This window comes from Phacochoerus africanus, chromosome 3 (assembly GCF_016906955.1).
Source record: "Phacochoerus africanus isolate WHEZ1 chromosome 3, ROS_Pafr_v1, whole genome shotgun sequence".
NCBI classification, from domain to species: Eukaryota; Metazoa; Chordata; class Mammalia; order Artiodactyla; family Suidae; genus Phacochoerus; species Phacochoerus africanus.
This window is the reverse complement of record NC_062546.1, coordinates 31,714,409-31,737,949: the sequence shown is the minus strand read 5'-3', so window position 1 is coordinate 31,737,949 and position 23,541 is coordinate 31,714,409. Positions and strand designations below refer to the sequence as shown.

The window sequence follows — 23,541 nt, the reverse complement described above, 5'->3', positions numbered from 1 at the left end:
GTCCCGCCCCCCGCTCCCAGCAGCAAACGCCGCAGTGGCCGCCGCCCGCACCGCCCGCTGCACTAGCCTGGGCACGCTGCGAGAGCGGCGCGCGTCGCCGGCCGGTCCCGGCTCTTCAGTCCCACTCCGCGGCCAGCCCGGCACCACTGGCGGGCAGCCGCGCTCCTCGTCGCAGGAACTGGAGCAGGACCCCGACGGGACCGGCGCGTGGGGCGGGAGCCCGAGCCCCGCGGCTATGCCCTGTGCCCCCCACCCTACCAGTCACTCGTCCCGGGCCCGGCCCCCGACGGCCGCGCGTTGAGATGACTTTCCGAGACCTCCTGAGCGTCAATTTCGAGGGATCCCGCTCGGACGGCAGCGCCGGGGGCGCCAGCGCGGGCGGCAGCGGGGGTGGCTCCGGCGGCGCGGCAGCCTCGGAGGGCCGGGCGGTGGACGGCGTGCCGGGGACCGCGGGCAGCGGCGGCGTGGTGGGGGCGGGCAGTGACGAGAACAACCGGAGCTCCGCGGGGGAGCCGGGGGCCGCCGGTGCTGGAGGCGAGGTGAACAGCACGGCGGCCGTCGGGGGGCTGGTGGTGAGCGCGCAGGGCGTGGGCGTGGGCGTCTTCCTGGCCGCCTTCATCCTCATGGCCGTGGCGGGCAACCTGCTGGTCATCCTCTCAGTGGCCTGCAACCGCCATCTGCAGACGGTCACCAACTATTTCATTGTGAACCTGGCCGTGGCCGACCTGCTGCTGAGTGCCACCGTGCTCCCCTTCTCTGCCACTATGGAGGTCCTGGGCTTCTGGGCCTTCGGCCGGGCCTTCTGCGACGTGTGGGCTGCCGTGGACGTGCTGTGCTGCACTGCCTCCATCCTCAGCCTCTGCACCATCTCGGTGGACCGGTACGTGGGCGTGCGCCACTCGCTCAAGTACCCCTCCATCATGACCGAGCGCAAGGCGGCCGCCATCCTGGCGCTGCTCTGGGCCGTAGCCATCGTGGTGTCCGTGGGACCGCTGCTGGGCTGGAAGGAGCCGGTACCCCCTGACGAGCGCTTCTGCGGCATCACGGAGGAGGCGGGTTACGCCGTCTTCTCCTCCCTGTGCTCTTTCTACCTGCCCATGGCCGTCATCGTGGTCATGTACTGCCGTGTGTACGTGGTTGCGCGAAGCACCACGCGCAGCCTCGAGGCGGGCGTCAAGCGCGAGCGGGGCAAGGCCTCGGAGGTGGTGCTGCGCATCCACTGCCGCGGCTCAAGCACGGGCACCGACCGGGGCCACGGGGCGATGCGCAGCACCAAGGGCCACACTTTCCGAAGCTCACTGTCCCTACGCCTGCTCAAGTTCTCCCGCGAGAAGAAGGCGGCTAAGACGCTGGCCATCGTCGTGGGCGTCTTCGTGCTCTGCTGGTTCCCCTTTTTCTTCGTCCTACCACTGGGTGAGTGACCCCTCTCCCACCAACCCCTTTCCGTCCTCTCTCAGCTGGTGGCTGTCCCGTTCTGGCACCTGGACTTGGATGGTCCTCCCAAGTGGAGGGTGACTCTCCATCTGAACGTAAAAGGTTTACTTAGTAAGCTGTCCAGTCTCTTAGGTAGGTGCATGCAAGCTGCTGTGTGAGAGACAGATGAGAGGCCCTTCCTGCTTGCAGGGTTTTATGGGCCTCTGACATTACTGGCCTTCCCCCTTCTTCACTGCCATTACCAAGCCCTGGGCTTGTTTTATGCTCACGACTTCTCTGAATATGAAAGTTCGTGGAAATTTGTGTAGGCATCTGCCTGTGGTATGTGGTGAGCAGTGTATGTGCTTGTCTACATTTCCCCCTCTCTGCACCCCCAGCTGTAAATGCCAGCCTCCAGAGGTGGTGCCCAGGGTGGTGGGCTTACATTCATTCATGGGCCGCCATCCCTGGCCAACCAACACGAACACCAGTGGACACCATAAGCCACCTGCTTTCTCTCAGTTTGGAAGCTGCCCCTCGGAGGCCCTTCCCAGGGTATCTGTGAATTCCCTGGACTCTCACCTCTGACATCTCCTCTTGGAGGTCAGGGGCGGGGGCCGAGGGGGACTGTGTGGGAGTGAAAAAGAAAGGGAAAATGTAGGTTATCAAATGGACAAATGGAAAGTTAATATTGTTCATCATTGTTTCTTAAATTTACAGAGTCCTTTAGCACTTTCAGAGAACTTTGCTGTTTCTTTCACAGGCTTCCTTGTAGTCCTAGGAGGTGGGCCGATCTTCCCCCAGGGGGCTTCCTCCCATGTCTTGAGGCCCCTTCTGGACCTGGGGGCTGCGTCAGCACAGGGAGAAGGGGAACAGCATCTTTGGGGACTGCATTCTCCCTGAGTCACTTCACCCGTGGCTGCAACTTCAGCCAGCCCACGCCAGGGTCTCCATTGCCTTTCTCAGGCCTGGCTCCTTCCACCCTCTGCTCTGAGTCAGGAAAAGAACAATGGCCTCCCCCTTGCTCCCCTGTAGGCCCTCTCCACACAGCAGTCAGGGTGACCTTTATGCATTATAAATCAGAGTGTCGCTCTTCTACTAAAACCCCTCAATGCTTTTCCACTGCCCTGGGAACAAAATCCAAACTCTCCACTGTAGCCTATGACAGGGTGACCTTCAAGTTTATTATTGTCCAGACCAAAATGAGACATGAATATTTACACCAGGACTGCAGGCATGGACTGGAACAGTGAGGACAAACCCACACATGGGGTCTACCTTTTGTAAGGAAGGGCCCAAGTGATGAGCCACCCCCCTCTGACCTCTGACTTCATAGCTTTGCTGCCCTGCCCTTTGCTCTCTGCTCTCAGGCCCTTCCGAATGTCTTCTGGGTCCTTGCCCGCACCAAGCTCATGCCCTTGCACTTGCTCTTCCCTCTGTCTGGCCTGCCTTCCCCAACGCCTTCCTCCTGGCTAACTCCTCATCTTTTAGGTCTCAGCATAAATGTCCCCACTTCTGAGGGGCCTCCTCTCATCTCTTCTCTCAATTTCAGTGTCTTCCTCTGTATTTTCTCCCTCAGGCACAAGATTCTCTTCTGTGACTAGTTCCTTTGCTGCAATCACATCTGTGTGTTGCTTGGTTTGGGGTAGGATTCCCTGCCTCCCCCCTGCCCCAGAAGCTCTGCAGGGCAGGGCTGTGTCATCTGTGTTGTCACCCCAGTGAGCACAGCAGAGAGGCCAGCAGGCTCTCTAGTCCCTAAACCCCTCTGCCTCTGTTTCTTCATCTGCAAAATAGGGATGGCAGTGATGGTAATGATACCCACTGGCAGGGCTGTGGTGAGACTTGAGTGAGGTATTGTGTGGGACTATAACTGTGTACCTGGTGAGCTTGGTGTGTGCTTTTGCTTTTGTAGTAGATGCTCAACAAATACAAGGTAAAGAATGAATAAATCACCGTAGGCGGAGGGGGAGGAATGAATGGAGCAGGTGGTGGCAAATAGGCAGGCAGGAGAAAGTCAGTGCCCCCCCCCCCCACTTTGCCAACCCCAGTTGTGACCTGGTCCAGGTGCCCTCAGCCTCCTCTCAGTCCCTAGGTTCATACTAGCCTCCCATCAGGAATGGTCAAGGTGTGTACAGAATGCCACCTCCCTTTTTGTTCTTTTAATATCTTCTAAAATTTTTAGTGACAGAGTAATGCACAGATATGGAGAAAATAATTTAACATGTGCTTGTGTACTTGTAATCACCCATATTAAACAGATGATAACTTTTCACCATAAGATCCCTTTCTCTCTCTCTCTTCAAAGAAATAGGACACAGCCACAACTAAATTCCCTCCTTCTGTCCTTTCTTCATTTTCTCTCTCCCTCCACAGAGGTAAACCTGGTGTTTATCATGCCCACACCCATGTTTATACTCTTACCACAGACACCTGAATCCCTAATAATAAGTAGTAGTATTTTGTGTGTCCTTCACATTTACATAAATTGCACCAGCCCTGCACATAGGTCTTCAGTTTGCCTTTTTCACCCAGAGTTTTCTCGTTGAGATTTATCCATTCTGGTTCATTTTGGCAGCCATGTAGTATTCTGTAAGAGAGTATTCCACGGTGTGTTGATGCATTCTCCTGCTGGGTGTTCACTTTTTCTAATTTTTCACTGTTACAGTCAACACTGCAAAAGGCTACAATTTTTTGAGGTGAAGATCATGTCTCCCTCTTCCAGGAAGTCAGCCCTAAACCTCTGTGACCTGTGCCCTTGCTGGCACTCACCGCTCTTCCCAAGCCTCCATCTCCGCTGCTCCTTGCACCTGGCGTGGGAACCCAGGGGCTATCCTTGCTTCCCCTCCCTGCATGTCTGCACTGTGCCCAGCCTCCCAGGGCACCTCACCAAGGCCAGAACAAAGCCTGAGGACACTCCGAATTGAGTGGAATCTGGCAATAATGAGCAAGCTGGACAGAGGCCCAAGCAGAGTAACAGAATATTCCGACCTGCCCTGATGTGGTGTGGAGGGCAGGGCAGCAGAGAACAGGACGACAGAGCCTGCAGTGGAAGCAGGAGTGGCCCAAGGGCTGTGCGGGAGGGAGCAGGGCCAGGAGGTCCTGTCTCTACCACCACCCCCACCCCAGCTCTTGCCCCAGGCCTGGGAGGAGGGAGGCATCTTTGAAGGAACAGGGAACATTCTAAGCAGCAAATTTTTCGAGGTTTTGGGAGGGGTGGGATGTGGAATCCAAGGGGTTGGCGTGTTTTGGTAGGAGGTGCCTGGCAGGAGGGAAGAGGGTGTTGAGAATTTAGATAAGGGGACCAAGGATGGATAAGGTGCAGAAGTGAATGTAGGGCACCATCTCCTAGAAAGAGGATGGAAGAACAAAGACAAGAGAGGGGCTGTGGAAGGAGCCTTGGGGAGCACCCAGTTTGAAAGAAGCAGGAGGAGGCAGAGAGGCAGAAGCCAGAAGAAGTGGCACTTCCCTCCTCACAGGCCCTGGTGCCCACACCTGTACAGAGTAGCAGAGATGAAGGGATTGAGAAAAAGCACTGTGTGCCAGCAAGGGCGATGGACCATGGAAAGAAGGTGCCCAGTAGGGCCACAACCTGGGGTTGCTGAGCAGATCCAGGGTGCCCCTCACCCACATCTGTACACACAAAGCCAAGTGGAAGCAGCAGCCTCAGCCACAACAATAACATAGCCAGTGAGCAGCCCCACCAGCCCAGAGAATATTGAGAGCCTTGGGAAGGGGACCCAGGGTCCCAGAGGGGCATTGGCAGAGAGGGCCGTGACCTGCCAGCTATCACCTGGAATGCTTTAGTCAAGTCAGGGCTGCAGCAGCGAGAGACACAGATAAAGGGTACTGAGGAGTTCCTGTTGGGCTCAGCAGTTAACGAACCTGACTAGCATCCAAACCAAATCTGGACGCAGGTTTGATCCCTGGCCTCGCTCAGTGGGTTGAGGATCTGGTGTTGCCGTGAGCTGTGGTGTAGGTCGCAAACATGGCTTAGATCCTGAGTTGCTGTGGCTCTGGTGTAGCCTGGCGGCTTACAGCACCAATTAGACCCCTGGCCTGGGAACGTCCATATGCCAAGGGTGCAGCCCTTAAAAAAAAAAAAAAAAAGATAAAAAAAATTTTTAAAAAAGGGTTCTGAGCTGGGGTTCATGGGAGGCCTTTGGGGCCCAAGCTGCTGGGCAGGAAAGACTGAGACACAGACATAAGGCATCAAAAATCCTGAGGGCCTCAACTTCCCTGTGGCAGCAGGCAGGTCTCAGCTCCGTGGGCCTGAAACATCACACGCCACCCCGTGATTATGAGAGCAGGGCCAGGGAGGGCAGCACCAGCTCCTCTAGGACACTTGGGGAGCTGCATGAGGACAGGAAGTGCCACTTGCCCCCTTGATTGGGTGCCCACCCTCCTGGCATTCTTGGCTGATGCCCTGCTGAGTCATATGCTCCATGCAGAATGACCACACATCCTAGTTTGCCCAGGAAGCTCTGTTGATGCCCCCTTTACTAGTCATGCCCCCTTTCACTTTGGATGATGGAGTATATGCTCACCAATGCTTGGGGTCTTTGGAGGATGGGCTCTTGGCAGCTCTGCCCGGAGAGGTACATGTGCCCTACCCTCACCCCAGCAAGCTGGGTGCTTTGGAGCATCACAGGAAGCTGGGTAAAAGTCCCTCCTTACAGGGATTCTTTAGCCTGATGGAGAGGAGCTCACACTTACAGAGTGTGTATGGGAAGGGCAGCCATGGGGGCCTGCTTTCTGCAGACATCCACAGAGGACATCCAGGAGAGGGGGCATAGCGTGGACCCCAATTGGACCCCTAACCTGGGAACCTCCATATGCCACGGATGCGGCCCTAAAAAGACCAAAAAAAAAAAAAAAAAAAAGAAAGAAATGCCAGTCAGGGAGTTCCCGTTGCGGCACAGTGGAAACGATCCAACTAGTATCCATGAGGATGCAGGTTCATCCCTGTTCTCGCTCAGTGGGTTAAGGATCTGGTGTTGCCGTGAGCCTATGGTGTAGGTTGCAGATTTGGCTTGGATCCCACATTGCTGTGGCTGTGGTGTGAGCTGGCAGCTGTAGCTCTGATTCAACCCCTAGCCTTGAAACTTCCATATGCCACGGATGCAGCCCTAAAAAAATGCAGAAAAAAAAAAAGAACCTGACTAGTATGTGTGAGGAATCAGGTTTAATCCCTGGCCTCACTCAGTGGGTTAAGGATCTTCAAGCCGTGATGTAGGTCACAGATGCGGCTCGGATCTGTCATTGCTGTGGCTGCGGCATAGGCTGACAGTTGCAGCTCCAATTTGCCCCCTAGCATGGGAACTTCCATATGTTGCAGGTGTAGCCCAAAAATTTAAAAAGAAAGGAAGGAAGAAAGGGAGGGAGAGAGAGAAGGAAGGAAGGAAGGAAAGAAAGAAAGAGAGAGAGAAGGAGAGAGAGAGAGAGAAATGGCAGTCAGCCTACGTGCAAATGAGAGGGGGACAGAGAGACAAGAAAAATCCTGCCCCAGGCACCCATCTGCAGAAGAGCTCCCTTTCTCTCCTAACCCTCCAGAGGCCATGTCTCTCCTCTGTGTTTTCATAGCAGCAGCATTTTGCTGAGTCTAGCTTTGGCCTGCCTTGCAAGCACTCGAGCCATGCCCAGAGGTGACCTGTCCACTGAGACCTAGATGCACGCATGTGCACACGTGCGCGCCCACACACACGAAGCCCCACCCCTGTCATTCCTAGTGACCATAAGCCGAACCCCAGCTTGCACTCCCATCTCCGTATATACACTGAACAAAACTAAGAAAGTTTTGCTGTCCACAGCCATGTGGATGAATTTTACAAACATGCTCAGCAAAGTAACCCAGGTCTGAAACTGGAGACATATGCACCATGTGATTCTGTGTATCTCAAGTTCAAAATCAAGCAAAACTAATCAATGAGGATAAAAATTAAGAGGGTGGTTACATGTGTGATGTGGGGTGTTGGGGGTGGGAGGGTAATTGGAAAAGACTGCCAGGAAACCTTCCAAAGGACCGGGGACATTCTATGCCTCAGGCTGGGCAGTGACTACATTAGCGTATATATATGTAAAGTCATGAATTTGTACTCTTAAAATGTACACATTTTATAAACTTGAGCGTCAGTGTTTTATGCCTTAACGCGAGAGAGAAAGAGAGGAGGAGAGGGGCCGAGAAGGTGAGGGGAGGCAGGAGAAGGCTGTGCTCCATGCTGAGGATGGGTGTCCAGATTGCATGGCACACGTCGGCAGCGGGTGTGGAGGGTAGATTCAACATTTGCATGTGAGAGTGTTGGCCAAGTGCCAAAGGACCCATCTCCACAGGCTCCTTGAGGTGGCCCAGGGGTCCACAGGCACACAGAGGGAGGCAGGGGGTCCATTGCAGCGGGTCCTCAGTAATTGCATTGCTGTGCCCTGATCCAAAAGCCTGAAGAAGAGACTGGCCTTACGTCTCCTATCTGTGCCTTTGTGGCACCTGGCACAGAGTAGGTTCTCAGTCAGTGTGTGAGAAGGAAGAAGTGGCAAAACCCATGGCCTCTTCACGCCCTGCCGTGCCAAGGATCTGGGAGACAAAGCACAGCCCTCTATCATCTTCATCATCATCACTGTGGTAGGAACACTTAAGATGAAACCATCTTAACAAATTTTTAAGTGTACAGTATTGTTGATTCCAGACACAAGGCTTTTCAGCAGATCTGCAGAATTTATTTATCTTGCTTAGCTGAAACTTTATGCCTATTAATTAGCAACTTCCCATTCCCCCCAACCCCCGCACCTACCATCCACTCACCGATTCTTTGAATTTGACTATTTTAGATACCTTGTGGAAGTGAAGTCATACAGTCCTTCTGTGATTGTAATATAACAGCTTCTGTGTAAAGCAAACTTCCCCTTACTAGCGATGCATTGGGGGTGGCTCCATTTATGTGACCTAAAAAACGTTTTAAACGTAATATCTGACATTTATTGAGTGATTATTATGAACAAGCAATGAGCTAGAGATTTTTTTCCCCATTTTTAAAGGTCATGAATAGTTTCAAACACATACATAAATAGAACAGTGTGATGGCCCCCAGACATCTATGACCCAGCTTCATCAAGTATCCGTCCAGAGTTCCCGTCATGGCTCAGCAGTTAATGAACCCGACTAGCATCCATGAGGACGTGGGTTTGATCCCTGGCCTTGCTCCGTGGGTTAAGGATCCAGAATCTAATGTTACCATGAGCTGTGATGTAGGTCGCAGACGAGGCTCAGATCCACTGTTGGCTGTGGCTGTGGTGTAGGCGGGCAGCTTCAGCTCCAGTTCGACCCCTAGCCTGGGAACCTCCATATGTCGTGGGTGTGGCTCTAAAAAGACAAAAAGAAAAAAAGTATCAATCCAAGGCTGATGCCCACTCACTTTCCACTACTGCTTATTATTTTGAAGAAAATCCCAGATACCATATCAGTTCACCTGTAAATTCTTCAATACATATTTCTAAAAGAACTTTAAAAAAATACAATCCATTATAACACATAGAAATAGCTGTTTATTATTATCAAAATATTTTAGTGTTCAAATGATGCCAATTGCCTCATAAGTTTTTAGTTATTTGTTTGATTTGAGGTTGAAAAAAGTACATACATAGCATGCAGTTGATTTGCCTCCTCAGTTTCTTTAATTGATAAGCTTCTCCTTCCCTCACTTTTTCCCTTTCAACTTATTTGGTGAAAAAACCAGATTGTGTGTCCCAAAGGAATTACCCACAGTCTGGGGTATGCATCCCTATGGTGCCACATAGTGTGTCCCCCTGTTCCCTGTACTTCCTGTAAACTGGCTTGATCAGATTCAAGTTCAGTGTTTGGGGCAGGAATTTAAGATTGATCATGGATTCAGATGTAGTCAGCCTGATTCATCCATTATAAAATGTCCTATCAGCCTTCACCTACTGGTTTTAGCAGCCATTGACCGTGGCCTGGACCAGTTGTGTCACTGGGACTTAAAGTGGTGATATCCAAATGCCGTCATTCCTTCTGCATTTGTAGACTAGAATTCTAAAAAGAATTCACCACTAGCTATTTGGGCACTTGAAATAGATTTTGTACAGGAGAAGCAGGAGAGCTGATCCATGTTCCCCTTTATCAAAAGAAGAGTCAATTTCCTAGCAATCAGAATTCCCATTGTGGCTAGTATCCATGAGGATGTGAGTTCTATCCCTGGCCTTGCTCAATGGGTTAAGGATCCGGCATTGCCACAAGCTGCGGTGTAGGTTGCAGATGTGGCTCAGATCCCCAGTTGCCGTGACTGTGGTGTAGGCTGGCAGCTATAGCTCCAATTTGACCCCTACTCTGGGAAATTCCATGTGCTGAAGGTGCAGTTGTAAAAAAAAAAAAAAAAAAAAAGTCCTAGCAGTCTTTCCAAAGGGGGCCAACAGGTTTTTTAGCACCATGACAAGGTGATTTTTAAATCTGTCACACATTACAGATGTCATCATTTTGGGGTTGGCCAATGGGCACCCTTTCAAATTGGCTCCTGAGACCTTTGGCACCACCCAGAGAGTCCTGAGCTTTCTGGTCTGATGATGTTTCAGACTCAGCTTATACTTTATTTTTTTGCCCTGTACCATTTCTCTAAAGAGCCCTGGTCTCTCTTAGTGGAAAATGATGATTTAAAAGACCACAGATGTCCATCGACATTAAGTTGGCTACTGACCCAGTGGTCAGAGCTAGGAAATACTTTTGTGTGTGTGTAAAAGAAAAATACACCACTGATGGGGATGGACCTCTGTCCTTGGGCAAGCACAGATCTTCCTCTCCTGAGGGTCTTGTCCTCTGCCCAATTCCTACTGATATGTTTGTCCCAAATTTCTGATGAGCTGTTGATTACTCTGCCTCATTCATTAAAGGCTAGGATACTGGGATCACATGCTTTCTCCCGCATTCTCATTTCCACCCTGGCCCCTGGTGTAACTCACTGTACTGAGGCTGATACCCTATGACTCCCCCTCCACCCTTCTTCCCAGGGCCATGCCCAGGCCCATGTGCCCACCTTGATCTTTGTCCCTCCAGATCATCAGTGAATCTCTGCAACCAGAGTCCATCTTCTGCTCATTGGCTCCCATTATACCTGCTCACTGACCCCAACCTTGACCAAGACTTCACCTCCCTGCCCCTCATCTTGTCTTTTAGTCACCTCCTTTCCTATAACTCATCACTTCACTGTCTTTTGCCATCTTTTAATTTTTTTTTAAATTCTTTGTCTTTTTTTTTTTTTTTTTTTAAGGGGCACAGCCTCAGCACATGGAGGGTCCCAGGCTAGGGGTAATTGGAGCTGTAGCCACTGGCCTATATCACAGCCGCAGTAATGTGGGATCCTTAACCCACTGAGCGAGGCCAGGGATCAAACCTGCATCCTCATGGTTACTAGTCAGGTTCATTACCGCTGAGCCATGATGGGAACTCCTTGTTGCTACTTTATTTCCTAGGCCCCCAGAGCCCTTGAGCCCATTCCTTATGGGAAAGTCTCTGAGTTCCTGAGCCCATCTCTGACTCCACCTGAACCTGCCCCATCCTACTTCATATGCTCACCAAAAAGGTCTCCTTGCAAGCTGCAGGATTTTCCTGCCCTCCTTTGCTCATGGTGACCCAGCAGAATGTTGGCCTGAGCCCCTGAGACCAAGCATTGCCTAGTGGGCTATGCCCCAGCAGCTCAGTACTGGGACTCCTGGACAGAGTGACCACTGTCTGGGAACCTTCTCTACTCTGGCATAAGCACTGATCTCCCCAGATTCATGAGCCATTTGTCAGTGTGGCTGCAGAGCTGCAAGGTTCATGCTCAGATCAGGCTCATGTTCAACTGAGCACAAGAGCCATTTGGCAGAGACTTCAGCCTTGGGCACACAGAGCTTGGGGTGTGGCCACCCCAAGGCCACAAATCAGGAATTGAGTTAAGTGACGAGAAGGGCAGAGAGGGAAGGTGGAAAGAGAGGCGAGAAAAGGAAGGAGACCAGCTGAAGGGAAATGGGTGGGCCCCGTGTAGGACACTGGACAGGTTTGTGACTAATCTCCCTGCCATGGGCCCCACCAGGCAGCCTCTGTGGCTCTAGGAACTGCCCCTCTCCGCCAGTCCTCATAGCTGCAGAAGGATGTTTAGAGCCAGCCCCACAGAGCTCAAGGCTCCTGAAGCAAACATGGGGGCACAGAAGGACTTCTGATCTATTTGTCTCTCTCAAGCCAGAGGACCACCAGTTACCTCTCACCATGGAAAATTGGCAATGCAAGTAATTCAACATATCTGGCTTGGCAAGCTAGCCCCACAGTACCCTCAACTCATGCCTCCATGTCTTCATGATCCATATGAGACCTGGACCCTATTCAGGTCACCTCTTCCTGACAGCCTTCCATGATTGTTTCTGCTTCACTGTGGCTTTATCTCCTACCATCTCTCCCTCCTCTTTTCTGTTTCAGCAATCCTAACTTCTTGGTTGTCCTTGAACTTTTCAGGTACCCGGCTGCCTCAAGGCCTCTGTACATGCCCTTTCCTCTGTCTGGAATTCTCTTTCCTCAGATAGATGCATGACTTACTCCCTCAGAGGGTCTTCAGGTCTCAAATCAAGTGTGCCGTATTGGAGAGGCTCATCTGACTCTTTAAAATATAGCAAAGAGGTCTACTGCTTCCCAGCCTTTCTTGGGCAAGATGCTGTTGAGTTCTAGAATTGGAGGTACTAAGTGGGCAGCTGAAAGAACTGAGAGAGAGAAAGAGAGTCTAAGGCTGGGAATTCCTTCTCTCCTAGCCCTGCTGGCAGGAAGAGACCTGAATAACTAAGAGAATGTGGTATTTTTAACTCGTCTCTTTCTGGATGGAGAAAATGGCCGCCTGTGGATAGAAAAGTTACTGGTGAGGGAGGGGGTGGGAAAGGGGAGAGGCTGGGGTGCCACCTGGTTGGCTGCAAACTTTGAACAAGGCTGGCTGTGAATTCTGACCTTCTCTCAAGAAAAAGTTCATTCTGGTGATGCCAAAAGAGTGCTGTTAATCACACAGCTCCCCCACTTGGCTTCAGCATTGTCACTCTTCAGTGCGGCATGGCCAGATTGGCCAGCTCCAGCCTTAACCAGCATCTCAGCAGCATTTCCTGGGCCTGGACATCACTCTTCCTTAGGAGAGGGGACTCCACACACCTCAACCTCACAGGCTGCCTCAGTTTCCCCAATAGTGCACAGGCCAGGCTAGCCCAGCCAGCATGCCAAAGAGCAGCATAACCTGCTGACACAAGAGAGGGCCTGCATCTTCAGACCAGTGGACATTCACCATCCCTGGATGTTAGGTTGGACTCCTGACAGAGGCAGCCCAATACAGGGAATTGGGGAAGGCAGGTGGGAACAAGCTTGATGGATGCTCACATGTGGGAACAAGGCCAAGTAGCAGAGAAAAGCAGGCAAGAGCTATATTTGCAGTTATCTCCTACCCATGTCCTGACCAGCTCTCCTCTTAGGTGGGTCGGTGTGTCCACTCCCACTCCAGCCTGCCTGGGGAGTGGGTCAGTGTGAAGAAATGGACATGAACATGCACACTCATGCCGCGCCTTTCCCTGCAGAGGGTGGAAGCGTTGAAACAGACCAAGAGCTATTCCCTGGGTTATAGGTTTGAGACTAATCAAGAGAGCTTGAAGTTGTCCAGGCAAAAACTCTCTTGGGTTATGTCCCTGTATGCAGAGCCCGAGACAGGGGTTCTTATGCAAGTTGAACTGAGGGAGGCTGTCAGAAGGAAGCTGTGAGGAAGGTAGGGAAGTAGGATAGGTCAGGAAAGACCTAAGCCCAGGATATGGTCTCAAAGTCTGTCCTGACCCCCACAGGGAATAAGAATGGCAGCAGAGAATTGTGCCACCTTGAGGCAAAGAGGCTGGTTTTTTCTGACTTCCTGCATTTGTGGTTTCCATTCCACAGGATGCAGGATCGGAGTTCCACTTGTTTCTGGTGTCCGACCCCTGATGGGTGAGGTTGGTCTAGGAACTTGTACAAGTTTCCTGGTGGAAGGGACTGGTGCCTGCCCACCAGTGGGTGGAGGTGGGACTTGTCCCTCTGGTGGGCGGGGCCATGTCAAAGGGCATGTTGAGAGGCAGCTGTGAGCTCAGTATGATTTCAGGCAGCTTGTCTGCTAATGGGTGGGACTGTGTTCCCACCCTGGTGGTTGTTTGGCCTGAAGTGTCCTAGCACTGGAGCCTGCAGGCTCTTGGGTGGGACTAAAATGGTGACCTCTGAGAGGGTTCACACTCATGATTATTCCCTGGGGTTCTGCCACCAGTGTCCTTGCCCCTACAATGAGCCACAGAGTCTGGCATTTTCTATCCCCGCGTCAGTCTGTGACTGGCTGTGAGCTGCCTCCTTGGTGGGAAGGTATCATCTCCTGGTTGAAGCAGCTCCCATTGGCCCAGGGCAGTTCTCCAAAGAAGGGACAATTATAAGCCATGGAGCAGCCAACACTCACAGCAGCTGGGGCTGGGGGGCACCTGAGCGGGGCACCAGTAACATTGACTTCAAAGCTTAAAGGTGACTTTTGAGAAAAGTCTTGAAGAAGGGGAAGGAGATGGCCCAGAGGTTTACTAGAGCTCCTCCCAGGAGGTTGGGGTCTGTCTGACACTCTCCTGAGATGCAGTGAGCAGGCAATAGCCGTCTGATTGTTTGGATGGGCGTGGGTGCATAGGAGCCAAACTCAATATGACAGGCCACCCTGGAGGTGATGGAGGAGGCCAACAAATGCCACTTGGTAGAGGCAGAATCAAGAAGTTCTTAAGGCACAGGCACTGTAGAAACCACTCTCCGCAGACCCCAGCCATTGGAATTAATCACAGAAGTGCTCCTGGAGAGGTGGTTCTAGGCCCCAGTCTGAAGAACCAGGGAGATCCACTGTGGAGAAAGAAGGGCCATCCTCCAGGTCAGCCACGCAAAAGCCCAGAGGTAGGGTTGGGCAGCTGCTGGATGGTATCGTGAGTCTCTGTGGCTGCTGACCCCCAAGATCCTGGGAGACCAGGGGAAGTTTTTTTGTTTGTTTTTGTCTTTTTAGGGGTGCACCCTCAGCATATGGAAGTTCCCAGGCTAGGGGTCAAATCAGAGCTACAGAAGGCCTGCACCACAGCCACAGCAACACAGGATCCGAGCTGCATCTGCGACCTACACCACAGCTCACAGCAATGCCGGATCCTTGACCCACTGAACAAGGCCAGGGATCGAACTCACATCCTCATGGATCCTAGTCGGGTTTGTTACTACTGAGCCACGACGGGAACTCCTTTTTAGCATGTTTTATTATCTGAAACATTTGCATTTTCCTTCTTTTTCCTGTGTATTGCTGCTCTTGCCCTATGAAATATAAGCTTCATGAGGGCAGGATGAGTGTGAGATGCAGCAGACATCCAGGTGGAGGGAAATGTCTGGGAGGCAGTTGGATCTATGAGTCTGGAATTCAGGGGAGCAGACTGAGCTGGACATAGAACTGTGGACATTATCTGCCAAAAGTCAGTGAGCCTGGCTGAAACTGCCTGGAGAATGCAAAGAGAAGAGATTGCAAGACGCTTCTGATAAGGGTACAGCCTCACCTGGCAGTGGAGACATAGGCAAGAAGGAGCAAAGGCAATTGACATGGGGTCAAAAACCCAAGAGAGCAGCACCCTAGAAGCTCCGGCTAAGATGAGAGGTGTCCAGGAGAGACGAGGACACGGCCTGCCGGTGGGGGGCCTGCATGGAGTGGGGCAAAGCAGATGGGGAGAGGAGACGGAAAAGACGTGTGGACAGAAAGCGGGGAGAGAATGAGGTCACCACCAGAGAACCGGCAAAGAGGGTGCAGCTCTGTCAGGCAAGCTCGCAGGTGGGTCCAGGGCCACAAGTAGGGAACAAGCCCTGGGTGGGGGAGAGACTCCTTTCTCACCGGAAGAAGAGGAGAGAGGCAGTTTTGATGAGTGCCCAGCTTCTGTGTCCTTCTGTTTTCTCTATGAAACAGGAAGTGAGATCACCTGCCCTGGAGATGGGGGAGGGGCCTGCCAGGCCTGTGGAGAGGAGCAAAGGCTCAGAGGAGCCAGTGTGCACAGCAGGGGACAGTGGGCTGAGGCTGTGCAGCAAGGCTGCCGGCGCCAGGACCCCCGAGCAGAGGTTGAGGACCCTGAGCCTACACAGAGTGTAGGTGGATCTCTTCAGAGTTAGGATCTGGCTGGATAAATACAGCCCAAATTCAGAAGGGCTTGGGCATGGAAGGAAGGAGGCAAGAACAGCTGGGGTGCAAGTGAAGGGGGTCTCGGCTAAGCAGAATAGAAGAAATCCAAGGGGCTGGCAGAAGGTCAAGATCAGAGAGAGAGGGCGGGGACAGAAAGCTGCAGTCAGCAGTGGAATGTGGGTTCACATGAAGGAATGGAATGCTTACATGCAGGAAAGGAAAGGAGAGGAGAGGAGAGGAAAGGATCCCCCAGCTGCTATGCGGAGAAAAGGGTTCAGGAGCACAGGGGCAGGAGCAGAGCCCACTTGGAAGGGCACTGCATGTAGATGATGACGGTAGCTGGTACCAGATGTAAAGTATGAGGATTCAGGACCAACGGGAGTAGGTGATGGAGGGGCTGCAGGGTGTGAGAGAAAGAGGGGTCACAATGTGTGGAGCATCTACAATGTGTCAAGTGTAGTGTGGGGAGCTCGCCATTTAAGGATCAGATAGGTGGGAGACCAGTAGTTCCCTGCAGTGTTCTTGCACTCAGAAGTGAGTAGAGGTGCTGGGAGAGGGGGAAGGACAACTAACTCTGCCATCGGGAGGGGCTGGTGTGAGGGAGGCTCCCAGGAGGAGGTGCCAGCAGAGCCAGCACTACCAGGTGGGGGAAGGAGGAAGGGCATCGCAGGATGATCATGTGCAAAAGCGCAGAGACAAGATGGGAAGCCCACTGCGGCTAGAGCGGGGCAAGCGGTCAGTGTGGCCACTTAGCTGATGCACAGGAGGACAGAAGAGAATCAGAGAAAGGAGAGCGAGGGGGTGGTGCTGGGCGCCTGGGGGGCGGGAGGTTGAGGGAGGGGGGTCGTATGACCGTGTCTGTTTCCAGTGACAGCTGCCAAGGTGAGTTAGCACAGCTGGGCTTTATACCTGCAAGAGAAGCTGAGGACAATGTGGGGAGTGGAGAGGGAGTCAGCTCAGGGCAGAGAACCGGGCTGCCAGGTACTGAGAGACTGAGGCCCTGTCTCAGAGCCGCCCTGTTCCCATTAAGGCTTTCCTGTAGCTGGGGTTCTGGGGCCAGAGAGGCCTGAGAAGGCAAGACAGGCAACAAATGGTCAACGTGAGAGGCCAGAACTGAGTGGCTGCAAAGGGGCTTGTCCACTGATGCCCCCACTGCAGGGCAATCCTCAGGGTGGGTCTCAGGACAGTCACCCACCTCATCTGTGGCAAAAGGAAGTGCCCACAACACACCTCCCTGACCCAGAGATCCTTGAAAGAAGCTGTGGGCAGAGGAGAGAACGCTGGGGCAGGCAGCAGGGTAAGGCAGGGGGCAGGGCGGCCGGCGTAGGGGGTAGACTGCAGCCTTAGGCAGAGGAAGGTCGAGGCTCAGAACTACCCCTGTGTGAAGGGAACAGAGGAAAAAATCTCTTGGGAGCTGCTGCCCGTGGAAGCTGGAGCCCAAGGCACAGATGTCTGTATTTTCCAGGCAAGATGTCTGTGCACAGAGGGGTGAAAGCAAATGAAACCAAATTGTGGCAGCTGCCATCTGTGCCCCACCCATCCCCCCTGTACATGGGTCACCTTCTGCCCCAGCAGCTGCCTCCATCTCTTTACCCAGGATTTCCAGTGTTCGCTTCGGCAGCACATATAGTAAAATTTACCCAGGATTTCCAGCAGGCAGGAAGTTTGGAAAATGAACACCCAGAGGGAGCAGCCCAAAGGCTGACTGATGGTAATGGGTGTATAGATACCCCACCTCCCTCACCCCACTGGTGGGGTAACGCTGAGGTTCCTGCTCTCCACAGCCTCCCAGAGATCCCAGTGGGATTGCACCCCGGTTGCCCACAGCAGTGACTCACTTGTCAACTCCTCTTATTGGCTTCCTTCCCTTCCCTCTCTTTCTCACACTTCACTACTGGTGTTTCGTTTACCTTCTAAATTAACAGCTTGCATTTGAATCCTTGTCTCAGGGTCTGCTTCTGAGAGAGTCCAAAGTAGGACAGAACCTCAGCAGGACACAGTAGGAAAAACTCAGGGCTGAACGGCTGTGTTTGAATCCCAGCTCCTTTTTGTGTAAGGAGTTCCCACTGACAACAGGCTTCCGCATAGGTTGGTTGAGCATAAATTAGAACTTTAATGTTTACGATAAGGTCCAGGGCACACTGCAATAGGCCATGTTGCCCACCAGTCTTAATCAAAACCACGCTGATAAGAAAGCCCTTTGGCTGGCTTTAGGCTCACTGCTGAAAGCATAGTCCCCTGATTTGTCATCCTGGGCTAAATATAAAAGAATTCTGGCCTGAGTCAGAAAGTTATTTTCAGCGCTCTGTCTTACTTTGTAGCTGTGGAGGGATGCTGTTCGGAGGCCTGCCTTTCTGGAGGCTGAGGTCAACCCTGGAGGCCCCCACATTCCAGGGACAACTGCCCAACTCTTCTTCCAAGTGAAATTATCTCCTTAACACACTCCAACTGATGCCCCAGCTTCCCCTAAACCCACCAGGTCTCGGCTTCTGTTCCTGGCCACTTTCCAGAGCTGGGAACAGGGTCCTTCCCAGGGCTGAGGTCTCTTCTCTCAAAAGCCACAGAAACAGGGAAAGGGGTGGGGTGGGTATACAGACTCCTGTATTCATGATGAACCGGTTGAGTCTCCACCCTGAAATTTATGAACTGTCCCAAGATCCTTTGCAGAGAAACATTGTTGTGTATATTCTGCTGAAAAGGAGAGCAAGACTTAGATGGCCAAATAACTTGCTCAGTGCTGTGTGACCAGGGTATGAACATCCTGTGCCAGGTGTTACTGCCTGACACTCCTCTTCCTCCAGTGCCTCCTAGTGCAGAATCCCCACCAGGTGGGAGGTGGGTGATATGAAGGGCCCCCAGCTCATGTCCCTTCAGTAGAGGACCCTGCTCTTATTTCTTCCGGGGCAAGAAAAGAAAGTGGGTCCTATGATTTGTCGAGGACCATGACCCCTGGCCTTCTCAGCCTGGCAGACATGTGAAGCTTTTGCCTAGGATGGGCCACTCCAGCTGTCTACCCTCGACCCCTGCTGCTGCAGAAGACAGGGGGAGGGGGTGGCTGCCGTTTCCTGGATGATGCCTTTGCCTTTTGTTAGGTGCCTTTTGGAAACATGACTCCTTCAGGTCCATGATGGGGAAGCCAGGGGAGAGATGTGTGGGGAGGAGGGTCTTCCCGGCACAGCTCAGATCCCAGTGCTCCCTCCGCATCCTGCATGGCACTCTGCTCCCTGTCAAAGCCACCCCAGAAACCTTCCCTAACCACTTCCCACTTCCACTGGGACATACCCACTACCCTGCATTCCAACAGCCCATAATTGTGTTTATTGAGGCTTAATTCTTTTTAGGTTCTGTCTCTCACCTGCTCAAAAATATCCACGGCTCCTAACTACACACAGAATAAGAGCCAAACTTCCCAGCATTTAAGGCCCATGACCATCTGTCCCAAGTGAGGTTTTCTGAGTATATCCTACAGACATTCCCATGCCCCAAACTTATCCTCTTGCCCACCCATCCCTTCCATGCCGGATACCCTCTGTCCTTCCTCATGCCTCCTAGCTCCTGTCCATCCTGAGAGCCCTAAGGTCCCCCACCCCAGTATACTGAGCACCGCCATCACCACCCCCCACGTTCCTAGGATATCTGATCAACTTTGCTACTGAGGGAGTAGGACCTCGGGTGTTTGAGGAGACCTCAGCACTGTGCCTGGCACGGGGCAAGCCTTGGTTAACATTTAATTCAGGAGTTCCTACCCTTTTTGTGCTCGGGACCACTTGGGGCATCTGGTGAAATCTATGGAGCCCATCTCAGAGTTTCTCTCCCCCCGCCCCGGAACTACTCTTTCAAACACATAAAATAAAATACAAAAATTGCAGATGAAATCGATTTTATTGAAAATTTTGTCAAAATATTTTTAATTAAAATTTGTGATTTAGTATTAAATGTGCTTCCACGTGAAGGCTTTAAATAACAAGATCCAGTGGTGCATTTTAACGGCTGACATTTCCAAATAGGTGCATAGACAATATTTCAAACATCTGCAACCACTGAAAGTGATAGGAAACCATCAGTGGCAACTGCTAACATTAAGTTGAACCATGATGAAACTGCCAATATTGTACCACTTTTGAGCTACAAAACTGATTTCATATCATCTAATTCTACTCTCCTTTCTTGCTTACACTCGCGAGAAATGCTCAATTTCAGGTAAATGTGAGTAAAACTGAAGATAAATTTTTTTCTCATCCAAGTTCATGGACATCTTCAAATTATATCAGGGATTCATTGAGGAGAGACAGCTTGAGAGCCCTTAATTCATGACTGGCCAGGACCCCTGAAAAAGGAGGGTTCGGGGAATAGTGGAGGGGGTGGCTTCTTTCTGCTAGGGGCTGCCTGGGTCTCCCCCTCCCTGGCATCTAACCTGCCTGGGTTTCTGCTCCCTGCAGGCTCCCTGTTCCCGCAGCTGAAGCCCTCGGAGGGCGTCTTCAAGGTTATCTTCTGGCTGGGCTACTTCAACAGCTGCGTGAACCCGCTCATCTACCCCTGCTCCAGCCGCGAGTTCAAGCGCGCCTTCCTTCGCCTCCTGCGCTGCCAGTGCCATCACAGTCGCAGGCGCCGCCGCCCCCTCTGGCGTGCCTACGGTCGCCACTGGCTGGCCTCCAACGGCGGCCCGCGCCCCGACTGCGCCCCCGGCCTGGGCGCCGCGCCCCGCGAGGCCCCGCTGGCCCTCCCCGCGCCCGAGGCCCCCGACACCCCGAGCACGCCCGAGGCCCAGGCTCCGGTCGTGGGCCGTCTAAAGCCGCCCTACTCCTTCCGCGATTGGAGGCTGCTCGGGCCGTTCCGGAGACCCACCACGCAGCTGCGTGCCAAGGTTTCCAGCCTGTCGCAGAAGATCCGCGCCGGGAGCGCGCCCTGCGCAGAGGCCCCGTGCGCCCTGCGCTCGGAGGTGGAGGCTGTGTCCTTAAACGTCCCCCACGACGCGGCTGAGGGCGCCACCTGGCAGGCCTACGAATTGGCCGATTACAGCCATCTCCGGGAGACTGATATTTAAGGACCCCTGAGCTAGGCCGAGAGAAGTGTGCCAGGGGTGGGTGTAGGTGTGGAGAGGGAGGCTGGCTTTATTCGGGAGGCCAAATGAGAATCAGGAACCCAAAGACTAATCAGGTGGACTGCTCTCCGGCCTCCTTGAGGAACTGAGCTGGGGTGGGGCCCTTGAAGGGTGGAGAGTTTTGGGCTCCCACTCCTGGGCACAGATGCCCGCAGCTCCTTTCGAGGAAGGGGCTGCAGGCTCCTTAGAGCCATTAGTTTCCAATCCCTGTTTGAGAAACACTGCCCCATCCATGCCCTGAACCCTGGGTAGATTGCCCCAAGTATGGCCAGGCAGCCTGTCCCTCCCCTTGCAGAGGAAAGGGCACAGGAGCCCTGACTGTCTGCCCCTAATGCCTCCTCTCGTGAAAACGTCAGTGGGGCCAGGGCTTCTCAATGGACAGGATTTCTCCTACTGCCAACTGGAGGAATCCAGTGGGCCTGCCATTGCCACCCAGAAGCTTTGGTGGCAAATTGGATGACTGTCCTATGAGCCTGTTGTACTAACTCACTGGGCCCACTTTCCCCTCCCAGGGGTTCCACTCTGCCTGCCCCTCATGTTGTCTCCCAAGGGCCTTACTGTTTACACTCAGTATATAGCTTCTTATACCTGTACCCATCACTTCTTGCTGGGATCTGGAACCATCAAATGGGGAGAGCTTTGTCATTTTTAGACATATTTATTGGTCAGAGGACTTCTATTTTGTCCAGACTGTGCAAACTGTCCTCTTTAGCTTACAACCTATAAAGAACTATTTTTTGTTTTTCTAAAATCCTTCAAGTACTAAAGGCCCACCACAGGATAGATTGGATCTGTGTTTATCTTTCTAGTTTCAACCTGTCTTTTTAATTGATGGCTGCTGTCCTTTGGGATTTTGAGTATAAGCAGAAGATTTGGGCATTTCATTGGCTTTTAAAACTCATATGATTAGTCTTGGAAGCCAAGCAGTGATTATAAGCACAAAGTTTCACTCTTTCAGTCCCCGCAGATGTATCTGTGATGCTCTGAGGGTCTCAGCGTAGCCATCAGTTAAGTGGGTGAAACATTACATGGAAAAATATACAAGCCTAAGTAGGCAAGTGTAAATAGTGAGTGAGAGAACACCTACCTAATAATACCATGGTTATTAGCTTTGAATAAAATGTCCAGCACTTGTCATAGTCCCAAGAGACTGCAGGCCATTCAGTCTTCAGCTGGATAATACCAACCACATACATCCAACCAGCATGGGAATGATGACTGTAGCCCAGTGGGCCCTTGGAAGGAGAGCTGGCTAAATAATACCCTGGGGTGTCTGGAGTGGAGGTGTTGTGAAACTGGAAAGGCTAGCTGCTAGGGCCAACGTGGACCAGTATTTTGAGCCAAAAGCTTTCACCCTGAACTAGGGAAGTCTGTTTGAAAGATCACCACAATTTCAGCCCCAGTAGTCTTCTCACTGTGGGGGCCATCTGTCAAAGCAAAGGTCAGTGAGGAGGCAGACCCTAGTCAGAGGATTGCACATTGGGTTCAGCAGCAGGGGAGGGTGTCTGAGAGGGTTCCTACATGCCAGGGCAGTTGAGCCACAGGTGGTCAGCAGTTGGGATGGAGGAGGGGCCCTTATGAGGGTTCTAGGGGGGCCTTCCCTGTTCTGGATAACAGTGGGCATGGAGGCAGATGGGGTCGGCAGCTTGCCCAGTTAAAGTACTTTCTATAGGCTCACTGAACAATCAGCAAAACTTATCTAATGGTTAAGCCTAAGCTCCTGATTTCTGTACATGGTGCCCTCTGCACACAGCTGCCCACACCTGTGCTCTCCACACCGGGGGCTGGAGCCCTCAGAGAGGCTATGCCACAGCAAGGGCATCCAATGACCCAGTTCTAATCATCAATAAAGCACTGAGCTGCTGACCTTTTTCTCAGGACCTGGCAAAGAGTCCAAATGGTCAAGAGGAGTGGAGAGGGTAGCAACAGCCCTTCTAGAGGAGGGAGCCTTTTGCAAGGGATTTTGGGACATCTGGGAGAAATGCCTTCACTGCATCACTCTCTGGGTCCCTGGCTGCCCCAGCCAAGCACCATACATCTGACTAGAGACTGTCTCTGAGGTGCATATAAAAAAGCAGGGCCATTGTCTGCAGGAGGCCCCTATGAAATGTCAAGGCCACTGGGGAAGCAGGGAAGATTCAGCACCCATAAAAATGGTACCGGGTTTCCTTTACACAGCCCTCACAGGACAGGGCGAGGCTGGAGGGAGTCTGAGTGGGAAGGAGGATGGTCCTGTGAGATGTGACAGAGATAGAACCAAGCTTCCAAGGACACTGGCCTTTGCCCAACTGCCCTCCCCCCAATTCCTTAGAAAGCCTCGTTTCTACTTCCCTCCCAAGGCCTCAGCTCCAGTCCACCCTCCTTCTCTAGCTGGGCTTCTGCCACCCATCTCAAGTGCTTCCCACACTCTTTCCAGGACCTCTGTCCCGGCTTCCCCCAGGGCTGCTTTTGCAAGTCACCTGGGACCTTTCATTTCTCCAGTCTCCTCCCCCTGTCTCTGCTGCAGTCCAGGGGCTGCTCCCTGCTTCCTGAAATATTCCTCTCCCTGCCTGAGCCATGCCCCTGGGATCTTCTGGTCCCCTGACTACATTTTCTCTCTCTGTCTCTTGCCTCTCTATGCCTCTAAGTGTCCCCAGGGTTTTCTTTCTTATCTCAACTTGCCATACAATCTCATCCACTCCAAAATCATCTCAATGACTGCTTGTACATAAATGGCTCCCAAGGGTCCAGCTCTAGCTCCAAATGTGTGTTTTCACCCTCCCCTGCATGATCCCCAGACACCCCAAATACAAGCCCACTGGTCTCCTGCAGAGCCACATCCTCTACTCCATGCAGGCATGA

At 52.5% G+C, this 23,541-nt stretch overlaps 1 protein-coding gene across 1 annotated transcript; it reads left to right on the top strand.

The window, feature by feature from the left end:
* Nucleotides 1-50: 50 nt before the first annotated feature.
* Nucleotides 51-22,570, top strand: ADRA1D (adrenoceptor alpha 1D). The gene is made up of 2 exons (XM_047771555.1): nt 51-1,413; nt 20,039-22,570. Exons 1-2 carry the CDS (start codon nt 303-305, stop codon nt 20,641-20,643), a joined length of 1,716 nt encoding a protein of 571 aa, XP_047627511.1. The 5' UTR covers nt 51-302; the 3' UTR covers nt 20,644-22,570.
* Nucleotides 22,571-23,541: the final 971 nt, after the last annotated feature.

Excerpts from the sequence above, each read along its gene's own strand:
- ADRA1D (XM_047771555.1), top strand. The coding sequence starts at position 303 with ATGACTTTCCGAGACCTCCTGAGCGTCAATTTCGAGGGATCCCGCTCG. Across the intron at positions 1,414-20,038 it reads TTTCTTCGTCCTACCACTGG|GCTCCCTGTTCCCGCAGCTG; the intron begins GTGAGTGACCCC and ends TGCTCCCTGCAG.